Here is a 12,917-nt window from a genome sequence, read left to right as displayed (position 1 = left end):
ATGAGGTAGGTAAAAATAAAACACATGCAGCTCAAAATTATTAGGACAAACTTTTTTTTTTTTTTTTTTTAAATCAAGGATGTCATTTTAGTTTTATGATAGCACCCAGCTACAACCCTATTGCTTTACATTATGCTGCATTTTGGGGGGGTAGCTGCTGATGGTATTCAGTTACTTTTTCCTCTGGATCTAACTGCCTTGACCTTACCGGATAAGGTATATCCAGTGATTCCTCCAAATAATGCTTATTCCTTTATACCTACAAAAGAGGATAACTTTCAATATACGATTTTACAACATTCCTAGGCTTTCAGGATCACAACAGTATCATTAGGTTAAAGGACATTACTCCAGAAGAGCAATGTTGTGATGGTACAGCTGTTACCATGAGGACAACTGGTAAGGAAGCACTACAACACTGGTAGGGAACACTGTGGGGAAGCATGTAAATACCATCCCAATCTTCACCTTCACTACCAATTAGTGTTGGTAGTTTCCCTTCTTTCTGTGAGTGGTCATACGTGTGTGAACAGGATTTTTCCACGGTTTGAGAATGTGTTTAAATTTGGTTGCCTGACTCTCAGCACTGAGAGAGATTCCTGAGCTAGCATAGCTGAGTAAGAGGAAGAAAAATAGGGGAGGGATGTAAGTACTAATTCTCTATTGCAAATATTCCAAAAGGAAATCAGGTTTCCAGCTTATTTTTCCTCTCAAGTCACACTTAAGTTCTGGATAAATAAGTTTCTGAGCTACTGACTCCCCTCTGTTTCCTCATGGTTGTGTGCGACACGGAAACCGTGTTTCAACATAGGCAATGCCTATGATCAAATAATATAATACAATACTCCATTAACAAGGCTGTCATGTATTACAAGTTGCTAGTGCAAATCTTTTTCAGACCCAGGGAAGGACATCCAAACGTTGGGTAACACACTGACTAGGAAGACTATCAGTGAGTTTCTCTATTTGTTTATATAAATGGGCCAATGCTTTTTAAAGCACTTCAGAGCACTTAACTAAAGCAAACAAGCACTTGAACTCTAAATATCTAGCAAGAGAAGCTTATTGACAAGTATGACTTGACTTAGTAAATCCTAATATCTTTGCGACCTTTCATTCACACAGTCTCTTCATGAAGAGAAGCACCAGGCTCTTAAGCTCAACTTCAGCTCTACTGCAAGATACAGAGTGAGAAGGGTGAGCAATTGCCTAGCTCCCTTTTATTCCTTTTTGTTAAAGCAAACTGCTTTATTTTTTCCTATATAGGGATCCTGGGCCCACAGTAGTCTTTAGGAAGCAGCTTCTGACTTTGCAATCTTATTGTCTCTCTTACTTGGCCTTTATAGTAGGATTTTTCCATTTTATGAACCTCCTTTCCAACTCCTTGCTATCCATGGGTAGCTAAGCCTTGATCTGGGAATATAACGTTTACCAAACACCACCCTATTAATTCCCAACAGGTGAGTAATGCTGTGGAAATAGCCTGCTATGCTCAGAAAAAGGGTGCCTTTGGTAAGTAGTCTTGTAACAGTGCTAGCTAGCATCATGTGCATCTTTTAGGTCTTCATACTTACAATACACTCCCTAGCTACTGCATTATATACAATTACACCGGTCATTTACTGACCTAGATTGGTGTGATCTGATTCACATATACGTTTCTGAGAAATCAGCATCCAAACGAGTAATCTGAAAGATTATTCTGTAGCTTTGGACATGATACTTTTTGGAAACATGATTTCATATGGGTCAAGTAGCATACAATATCATAGCTGGACTCTGTCAGATCAGGTTTACTGTATACTCTGAGAAACAGTATGGATTTATGCATTTTGAGGAAAGGCAATTTTCAGAAGGAGAACGCCACTGATGTATGCCAGTCCAGCTCAAGTACTAAGTTGGCCCTGAGAACCAAGAAGGTGGTGCTTAAAACAAGCTTTTCCTTTCAATAGCAGGTACAGCTTATTCCCTAAAATCCTGCAGCACATTTTGATTTTCACTTCTCTCTGAATATGTTTTGCATGCGGTCTGTGTAATGTGGCAGAAGAGAGGTGACAGAATAAACCTTTACTTTAACCCGGTCATTACCTTCTTAGAGAAATGAAATAAAGTATTTTTAAGCTATATTCTGGAGCTCATTAGCCACACTGGGATTTCAGTTCACTAGTTTTAGGGGACATGTCGCATGTTCTGAAAGTCATACTGGCTGTTTGGGATTTGTACTCACTAGTCTGGTAATGAACATTCTTGAAACCCTATTTTGTTAGAAAAAACCCAATAGATGCAGTTAAGAATATGAACTACTCTGTGCTAAAGTCTCAGTCTATGTACAGTTCCTAAAAGACATAGCTTTACAAATTCTTCAAAATACCCTGTAAGTTATAATTGGGTTTTAATGCACAAAGCGGCTGAGTAATTTAAATATTTGGAAAAGAAAACAGTCTTTCCTAGAGTTATTAAGTAATAAGTCTATTTTTTAGAATGATTAACTATGAATCCTGGTTTTAAACACAAGTGTCTACTAGCGTATGCTCTCTACAGCTGACACTGTAAGATCATACAGTTTTATCAAATTAATATTCCAGGGCCCAATTCTGACATTAAATCCCTGTTCCTCACCTCTCCCTTGAGTAAGTGCCTTGGTTTCTACAGAAGTAATTTTACTTCCTACTCTTAAACAAAAAGTGAAATCAGGATTAAGCTCTGCTCATAAAGCATTTTGGTCTACTGAATGACACGTTAGATCTGTGTGTACAGAACGCATATCATGACATTCCCACTGGAAATTGAAAACAAACAAGAAAGCCAATACACCCACACAAAACAAAAAAACAAGTTAACATTCAAGGGTAATACAATATTCATTCACTTAAAGAAAATTTTTTAGTAGGAAATACATATTAGAAAGACAGATGAAGTACAGCCAGGACAGCATAAAGCATGGTTTTGGTAAGAATGTCCCAAATAACATCCCATTTAGAAAAGTGATAAAACAAAACTATGACAAAAGAAAATGTAATTCAGCTTTGAACACACTGCAAATAAGTAACAAGATCTAATTATTTAGAAAGCTCTCCAAGACCCCATGGCTTTGGTAGAAATGAATGAAAGGGTGAAATTAAAGAGTAGAAGAAAAACTTAGACAAGATGAACTGAAAGAGAAAAAGAAACCAAAGCAGTGAAAAGAAACAGATCCAGAGAAAGTACTGGTCTACTTTATTCTAATAATAGAGTCATCAACGGACTATCTGTATGCACTAACACCTAATCTGAGCGTCCTGAATTCTGATCCTGATTTCCAGAGATGGCAACTACATATTAAAAAAAAAAAAAAAAACCCAAACCAAACCTAAATTGCTCATTACTAGAAATAGATTGATTTGCATGAGAAAGGTGGAGAGTTAGATTCCCATTTCATTTACTAATATTAATATGATAAAATGAAGTCTCAAAGTAAGTCCCAACTCCCAGGTTAACACTCCCCTCCCATTGGTAACAGCATCGTTGCCCCTGGGACCCAGGAAATAACACATACAGTGGCCACAGGGAAGAAGCAGTTTGAGCGAGGCAAGCAAAAACCAAATGAGGACTTAGGAGATGAGCATGAGAATTCGCAGTTCTGTTCCGTATTCAAAGACAAACAAATAGAGAAACATCTAAGTGGGAAACACCATCAATAGTGAAAGGCCTGACTTTCTTTATGTCCATCTGAGCACCTGACAACACAGGTCGGGGGGCAAATAGCTCAACCCAGTCAGAAACTTGGGACTGTTCAGTAGAAGTGGAAGGATCTGCTCAGGTGGAGCAACTTCCAAAGCTGTGGTCATGCTCAACTTCTATTCCTCATTAGTCTTCCTCCCGTCAGCAAAACTTGCTGGTACAGACAGTCAGCTACTTTGTTTATTCTTAGTTAGCGATCGATAGGACGAGAGGAAATGGGCTTAAGCTGCGCCAGGGGAGGTTTAGGTTGGAAATTAGGAAAAATTTCTTTACGGAAAGGGTGGTCAAGAATTGGAACAGGCTGCCCAGAGAGGTGGTGGAGTCACCATCCCTGGAAGTGTTCAAAAAACGGGTAGATGTGGCACTTCGGGACATGGTTTAGTCTAGACTGCCCTTGATTGGTTTAGTGTGGACTTGGTAGTGTAGGTTAATGGTTGGACTGGATGATCTTAAAGGTCTTTTCCAACCTAAACAATTCTATGATTCTATGATTAAGTACGTGAATGTAAAATGACCAAAGAAACACGAATTTACCCTGGTACAGAAGTTAATTGCCGGAGTAATCCAACATGGTGTATGTAGGACACAAGAGATGATGGCTGATATTCTGCAGTCAGCACATTTTGAACTGCTTGCTGGTTTTAGGCTTTAATTTGTTTTCTAAATGCTAACTTTACCCACAGTTTGGGGTTTTTTGGGGGGTGTGGGTGAGTGGGTGGTGTTAAATTTAATACAAGCACCTCACCACAATATTAGAAAAAGAGCAGCTAATTTACCTGCTGCTTTAGAGAATAGCTCAGGGTTCTAAATTATTGTTTTCCCATACTTCCAGCTCTACGCTAAACATTCCGTTGTCAGAATTGCCTTCACCCCCTGAACGTTACATGTGAAAACTCTTATTTTTGCTTTCTAACACTTTATCTAAGCACAGTTGCTTACATAGTTAAGAGCCACCTCAGTGTTCTTCAAAACCATACTGAAGTATGAGAACGCCCTTTGTTTTGAAGGTTAAGAGTTTGTTTTACCAAGACAGCAGCTTGTCAACTTCTAGGACCTTCAGCCTTCTCTCTCATCTGTGCCTAGCACAGATTTCCATGTTTTAACTTACTGAACAATTACAGCAGCCAAAATGCGCTTATTGAGCATAACTAACACACTGTATCTGAACACCTTGGACTCTCAGAAAGTTCAAGACCAGGACCAAAATTTGAAAGGTTGGCTTAAAGATTAAGCGCGAGCCTTTGCTGTGTCTGAAGCGATACACTTCAGGAGGCAAACCAACCCCCCCCGCCGCTGCTGGCTGCCATCTCCCACCACCCCCGGCAGCTCCTGCGTACTCGTTCCACCAGACATTTCGCAGAGGAGAGGGAGCGAACTCCCTTCGTGGACTCACCATCCTTTTCTAGTCACATTCACTATGCATTGCATTAGAAAATCGTAACGCTGTTAAAATATTTTGGCAGGATTTGTTATGGCCAGATCACTCACTTCCTTTGGGACACACAAAGCCTCCTCTGGCAATGAAACAGCCCAAATGTCAGCAAATCCTATAGAACAGAAAACGGTCTGTCAATGTAAAGCCTAAAATGAATCTCCAATTAAACAAAACAAAACTGTATAACACAAAAATGCACATACACAGAAAAGAAACAACCTAAAAATGTTTGCTTTTTATTAAGGTGGGGTTTTTTTTCTCCCCACCCTCCAGAAACTTTTTAACAGCATTACAATGTATTCATCACAAGGTGCTATTAGAGCACAAGCTCACTCCAAGTGTTACCAATTCACGGACAGATTAGAGGGCACATTAATAACATAGTTAATATGAAGTGTTTAGAGCCTTTACGTCGGTGACAAATACGACTCAGCCAAATTTCCTGACCATTGAGGCCACGGAGGAACAATTTGGTAGATTTCATCAACAGTTCTAATTATGTTCCTGTCAAGTCGAGAACAAAGTAATCCATAACTGGGGGGCTGCTCGGAGACAGTGCCACGCGAGAGTAATTTATGCCCAGGGCCCTCGCTGTAGTTAGTGTGCACAACGCTTGACTAACAAGTGGGTTCAAAAAAAGGTATTTATTAGGGAAAACGCAGCCCTCCAGCTCCGAGCGGTTCATCAGGTGCAGGCTTAGGAGGAGTTATGGGGCAAAGTCTTCTTGTTTATACGAGCATCCCAAGTCCACGCTGGCCTCAGCGGGTTTTAAAACGCGGGATTTCAGCCCGAAGCGCGGCACGGGCTTCTGCCGGAGCTAGACGAGCCCGCTGCCAGGGCCAGGGTGTGACCCAGCGCTTTTAAAAAGCATTTCAGTCCTTGGGACACCGGCAGCGCCACCTCAGAGACGGAGCGGTACCGATGCCCTTTTACAATCCTATAAATAACACGCTAATGAAAGATGCAAAGGGATTATTAGTAACAGTAAACTAAAATGTCACAATACACAACGCACTTCTTACTGCAGCCCGACTGGGAAACAGGCTGAGAAAGGGAAGGAGGGGGGCAAATGGGGGAGAAGCTGTCATGTAATTTTGAGTCATTTTCCACTGCGATCTATATTGGGATGCAGCTTCTATCCTTTCAAACGGGATCATTTTATATATGACACTCTTGCTGCATTTCACAAAAAGGTAGGAATGTCTCCCTAGCGCTAGGAGAAGTGCAAAGCCTGGCCGTGGTCGTTCAGGACTGGCTACTTGCGTTAAGTCGTAAGATGTTAGAGAAAATAAAATTATGCATTTCAAATGTAATTAAGAACAGTATCTGTAAACACAGGGAAAAATAACATTAGCAAAAATTAGACTCGCATGATAAATACAAAATGTTTAATGGGTTTTAAAGCATAGTTTCCTGAAGGTAGCTGTGGGCATACAAGGCTGTCAGCAGTTTTAGATTTTTATTTAACAAGACAAAAAACACAGAACTTAAAAAAGGTCACTTCGCAGCCCTTTCTTTGATAGTGAAGAAACAAGCTTATAAAAGCTTTACCAGCTAACCAAAGCAGCAGCCTGCTTTAGTGGATCGAACACCAGCTCAGCTAAGGGGAATGCTCACACCGAGGACCTGTTTCAGACTGACTTGCCATGAGGCCCCAGGAAGGTTGCTTTCTTCGCCCGTGTTCCCCACCACTAGAAGGGGGGCAAGTGTGTGAAGGCAAGGATGTTGTCCCCATGTCACGTATCTTACCAATGGATTTCTGGCTGTACAAAAGCGTTACTAGCTTCACTGAACTATTGGTTTTACTTCACCTTTCAAGTACTAGTTGAAGAGCAGCACAGAGTGAAGGCAGAGGGCGGTTGTGGAGCACTACATCAAAACCCTGAACTTCCCCTTTCACACTCTACACTAAGGTTTGTTTATTCAAATTTGCTTGAACCTGTAAATTCTCTGCTGTCAAGTGTAGGGAATTTCCCAGCACCAACTGAGCGGGACAGTATTAGTCTCATGCAACCGAAGCTTCACGGAATTACAATTACTTGCACCCTTTGCATCCAAGGTTAAAAAAAAAAAAAAAAAAAAAAGAATAAAAAATACACTTTACAAGCATTGGTGGCTTAAGCTTCACAAGGAGGCAAAAAGAAAAGGAAAGGACACCGTCCCATTCTGCAGATGTGAAAAGAGAAACCTCTCTGGTAAATCAGACATGGAAATTCAAAAGCCAAGCAATGCCTGGATGTTATAATTCCCAGACTCGTGATTCAGTCACAAGACACGCTTCCTTTCCTGGTGAAATGTCATGCTGCCACATGCTTCTGTTACAGAACACATCTTAACCAAGTGTAGCAAAAGCATGATGATCCCATTAAGTATCGAACATCTAATACCTTGTGAAAACTAATTTAGTGCTTTATCAAATCTCTAGTTTGTATGTAGAGCATAAACTGGCTACATTTGCTAATAGGACAGATTGACCCATCCCATATATTATCAAACCACATCAAAGTCTGCTGGAGGACATAGCCTTAGCTACTTATTATCCTTTGCATTAACTCTCTCACTAGCTACTCGACCAATACATTTTCCTGTAATACATCTGTCATGATTTTGCAGAGAAATCAGCAATTCTGAACAGTGCAGCAGTTAGAGACAGATAACAGGACTAAACCCATCATGGTCGCCTGGCTTTCCAATCTACTGTTAATTGGCACAGAAGGAAGCCCTTAGAGCTAGACTTGCACAACAGCATGCCACTGCTAGGCCCCAGAGATTCAGCCTCTTACTTAGATTTGTATTTTTAGAGCTTTAGTCATTCACATGATTTCTTCACAATTTATTACGTACAAGAGAGAAATAAAGTTGGATGCCAACACCTTTAAATTTACAAGATTTTTTTTTTTTTTTAGCAGAAAAAGGGCATCTTATGCAAGAGAACATGTGGCTTAGTAATCAGGAAAAAAGTGCTAGAATATTACTAATAATAATGTTAGCAATATTAGATCAAATGAGAACATCTTTCTTGGCTTGGATGCTATGCAATCGTATTCCCACCTGTGTTATATTAGGGTCTTATTTATGACACTGTATAATGAATTATATCTCTGAAGCCATGCTTCTAACTGTCTGGGAACTTACATGTATGGCTAATAGGGGGTTTGGATTGGTTCATTTGGTTGTTTTGGTTTTAAATCACAATTGCTACTATTCTCTGTTAGATAGTGTTTGTCTTTGGACTTGGAAATCCTGAGCCATTGTACATGGGACTCTGACTGACCTTTTCTGACCATTTGACTACCTATCATCACCATAACCCAAAAACTAGTGCTAGAATATTTAAAAAAACAAAACCAAAACAAAACCCCCAAAAAACCCACACCCACAAAACATAAAAACCCAAAAAACCCCACAAACCACCAAACCCGCAAAATAAAACAAAGCAAGCCAAAACATACTCTTTCTTCAAAAAAGAAACCAAATCCACTCAATGGAAATAAAAGATGCCTCTCTCACTTCCCATATGTGATTGTATATAGTTCTGAGATAGAATTATATCCCTCATGCAACCCTAGTCATTCACATTTAATTCTACAGCTTCCTTTGTTTTCTCTTTGTACAGTTTCTCAAGTGCCTGTCATCACCTTTTCACTTATAAATGCTGGCCCTCCATATCTTTAAACAGGAATACAAACAAGTAAAAGGCATTTTGGGGAGGATGTGGGGGTTTTATTTGTTTTGTAGTTTCTTGGTGATCCCAGATCCCGTTAATTATGGATCGTCTTCAATCCAGAGAATATTAAAAACTTCTTGCTTAGAGCCCAGCTGTGGTTTAGCATCACCAACTCAGGCAGGCCGATAACTTCTAACAAGTAAACTTCTAGCCAGGGGAAATAAATTAGATAAAAAAGAACCAACCCCAAAAAGCGGGCAGTGAGTTAAAGCATCACAATTCCACGTTACTGAATTGAACTGCAAGTCTTTGGAGCTTTACCCCCCCTTCCTTTCCCTCTGTATTTTTCTTCTTCTGTTTTTATGTTGAAATCACAGGAACTACGCAGCCTAGCAAGGCTGTAATCACTCAGCAGGAACCTGGCACAAGCACAATGCAACCACCAGCCAGGCAGCGGGAAAATGAAGGAAATCTCTCTCTCCCTCCCCCCTAGGTTTCTTAAAAGGGGCTCGGCGTGAACGAATCTTCCCGGTAGCCACCAACAATTTCTTATTCCTTCCGAGCAATCATCAATTTCAGCATCAAGTGGTTTAGTGGCTCTACAACTGGTAGTGGCAGCGGAGTAAGCCCAGCATGCAAACGTTTTGGCTAATTTAAAACCCTTGTGCTGCCGAATCAAACATGACAAGACAACAGTAAAAAGAGAGGCTATTATCTCAAATGAGAGTCGGCGGATGGCTGAAATTGGCTTGAGTGGCAGAGACAAAAGAGGTGGAAGGAGCAGGGACAACCAGGCATGATAATACCAGATACAGCACGCACTTTCTCCCCCACCCCCAGTGCATTCACACATATCACTACCTGGAGGAAAAAAGGCAACATTTCCAAGCTTCATGGCCAGGCAGAAAAAATACACTTAAGAAGATTCAAAATAAATTAGTACCTAGTAAAGCATCTGCCCCATGGGTATGGAGAAACTTAACTTACAAGAGACGTAGCTCTTTCAATAGAAGCCCTAACACTGAAGGCTAAAACTGTCATTTCCTACCTGAATTCATGCCCTGCTGCCCAAAGTTCATTATCACAAGTTGAGGACTGGAAGCACAGATTTAGGATAGAGTAACCTTAAAATGGGAATAATCTGTGGCGTGGCTACTGGTGAATAGCTGCTACACACATAGAGCTCACCAAGTGCCTGGATCTCAAAGAGCTGCTGGAGAGGAAAAGCAGAGGGCAGAGGAATTAATTTTGCAAGGCGTTTGGGAGACCACAAGCAGACTGATGATGTTCAGAGCCATGAACCCTGGCAATGGCTTGCAGCTCACAGAATGATGACCTGTGGGATCACTGGAGAGCAAGCAAGTTGTCTTTTGCAAGATTAACAATTTAAAAGTGCTGAAATTAATTTTGTTTAATAGCTGTGGGTGCAGACTCCTTACAAAGTAGGTTGCAAGGTCAGCAAGCCTCCTAAAGCCTTATAAAATGCAGCTTTTTATAGGGATGGTAGATTTAGGGTGGCTTAGGGCTTAAAGATCTAAAAAGCAGAAGAAGTGTAAGAGGTCATTTTCTACCACTTCCAAATCTTGGGTGAAGACACATTCTCCATTTCACTTCTCACTCCATAACATACACTTATTGGTACATTCAAAGCTACTTGAGGCAGTACGGGTTTCTTAGGGTAGGCAAGGTGAAGACAGACATTAAAATCAAACACAAGAACCAGATTAAACAGTATGTAGCAGGCTCATCATAGTCACACTGGAACATGCCTGCCTGTGTTGCAAAGAGTTGGCAAGAGGAAAGAAAAAAATAATAAAAAAATATATATAGGAGAACAAGAGACTGGAAGGGGAAAGACAAGGGCAGGGAGAGCGCTCACACCCTTGTCATTGCTCAGAAGTAGTTCACCTGTGATTCACATCTGCCTCCTTATACAAGAGCATTACACTCTAAATTACTGTACCATACAGAGCGTTTCAAGGAACAGCTGGGCTCAACACTGAAACCCAAATCAACCATTTAAAAGACACTTGCTCAGCTTCACACCCTAGTACATGTGAGCTATCACTCACAACATATCAAAGTATGCTGACTAGCGCTCCCTTACAGGACACTTTTGTCCTACATTTTTAGCAACAGCATCCAACTAATTGCATGGGTAAAGTTCGTAGTGAGCGCAGGTTTGGGAAATGGAAACAGGGTATTTGTTTTGCACCACTGTGTAGGATGGTCTGAATTTGCTGAATTAATCAACGTTGAAAAGTATTTGCATTTTGTGTGGTTGGGCCTGCGTGAAAGGTGGACTCACGAATTCAAGCAGGAGTCCAACCCCCAAAAAGTATGCATCCCAATGCAAAAAACCTTCAGTATTTACAGAGATCCACCTGGTCTTGCAAACATATCTTCCCAGGGAACCGAGAAGCCCAGGTGAGGATATGATCACGATGGATACAGCACGTGGGTTTGTTTCATCCTGCCCCCTTGTTTTATATCTCCCCATTCCCCCTCGCCCACAAAGTGAAGGAAACATAGGGTTTACTTTTCAGAGAAAAACCAAAACCAGAAACATGCCAAGCAGTGGACATGCAAGCTGTCAATACACAGCCTACCCTGGGACAGGTAAGCATTACCAAACAGGGAAACCGGTGCTGCTTGGCCATACAGGCAAGCAGAAACACTTCAGAGGAGAGAAGCATGTTGTCCTGCGCAATGAAACTTAGTTGCTATGGTCCTGCAGACGGAGGGGGCTATTTCCCTAGCAATGAGGTAACTGACGGTCATTAGAGAGGACAGAATTAATTCTGCTGCAAGCCTGTCGCTGACAGTGGCCGAAGCGAACGCACCAGCCATTTTTCTCTGCCCCTTCCACGGGGAGTTAGAACAAAGAAAGAAGCCCCTGGGAAATACTTAAGACACCACAAGAAAATCATTTCAGATGCGTATTAATACTGCCACCGAATACTGTGTGCTTTCAGGCTGACATATGCTGCTGTATGTGGTGTTTATTCCCTTCTTTTTTGCCTCAAAGTTGAATTCATATCCTCTTGCAGCACTCCAAGAAAAGCCCAGTTCACAGTTCAGCAAGGCACTGCTTAAAGGCAAGCCTGATACAGGTCCTTAGGGCATCTCATCCATCCTGCACTTGGATGGCATTCTCCACCAAGGGACCCCATTAGGAAAGAAGGGCAAACTGAAATCCTAACCCAAAGCAGCCTGAAACAGCACCGGCATACTGGGATAGCAGCGATGGATGAGACTCCATTTGTCTTCAAAACATGGGAAGCCAATATATCTGCTTCATTGCAAACTCAACTCTACTTTCCAACCTTGTAGTGTACTTAAAGCTAAAACACAGATCAGCTTTCTATCCAGGGATAAAGGAGCGGACAAGTGTCACCCAACACTCCAATTAAACAGATTGGAAGTGACGCACTTCCAATGCAACTCCATACAGCAAAACACTGTCTGTGTTTAAAATCAAATTGCCCAGGAAGGCACAGCCACAAGCTACGAAAGGTTTCCTTCCCCCTCCATACAGAGGAATAACTTACAAGCATCTTATGCGAGTACAAAGCTTGTTGGAAAACGCAGTTGCTGTAGGAACGCTATCAATACCGGAGATATCACAGATCCTACTCTCCCTACAGAAGGTTAGGCCCTTCCAAGCAGGAAGAAACAATATGTTTGTTCTGTGGCCAAAATAATTATAGACTTACCTATATTGCTTTATATTTCTCCTTTCAAAAAAGAGCTTTGTATGGGTGTTGAATGAGCCGAGTTGTGAGACTAGCACTTATCTGGAAGTCTCCGAGCTAAGCTTAGGTCTGGCCAAAATAGATACAGCTTCAGTCACTACAGGAAAGGCAATTCTGCTTATAACAGGTCTGAACATGGCCAAACGAACTTCCTTCAACACTGCTTGTTAAAATATTTAAGCTTAAGTAGGTGTAATTCCCTCATGGATAATACGTAAGTATACATAGAATCATAGAATCGTTTAGGTTGGAAAAGACCTTTAAGATCATCCAGTCCAACCATTAACCTACACTACCAAGTCCACACTAAACCAATCAAGGGTAGACTATCTTCAGACTT

At 41.2% G+C, this 12,917-nt stretch overlaps 1 protein-coding gene across 2 annotated transcripts in view; it reads right to left on the bottom strand.

Moving 5' to 3' along the window:
• The window catches only part of ESRRG (estrogen related receptor gamma), a 378,341-nt gene that overhangs the window by 229,704 nt on the left and 135,720 nt on the right, over positions 1–12,917 (bottom strand). Inside the window, exon 3 of one of the 2 annotated variants that reach the window (XM_075707322.1) lies at positions 5,209–5,267. The exons of the other annotated variant lie outside the window; for it this stretch is intronic. Coding sequence (XP_075563437.1) covers positions 5,209–5,267 — 59 coding nt within the window. The remainder of the gene's footprint in view (positions 1–5,208; positions 5,268–12,917) is intronic. 2 annotated transcript variants of the gene reach the window in all.

Source organism: Pelecanus crispus, chromosome 3, assembly GCF_030463565.1.
Source record: "Pelecanus crispus isolate bPelCri1 chromosome 3, bPelCri1.pri, whole genome shotgun sequence".
NCBI lineage: Eukaryota > Metazoa > Chordata > Aves > Pelecaniformes > Pelecanidae > Pelecanus > Pelecanus crispus.
The sequence above is the reverse complement of the archived record's forward strand: the minus strand, read 5'-3'. Positions and strand labels throughout refer to the sequence as shown.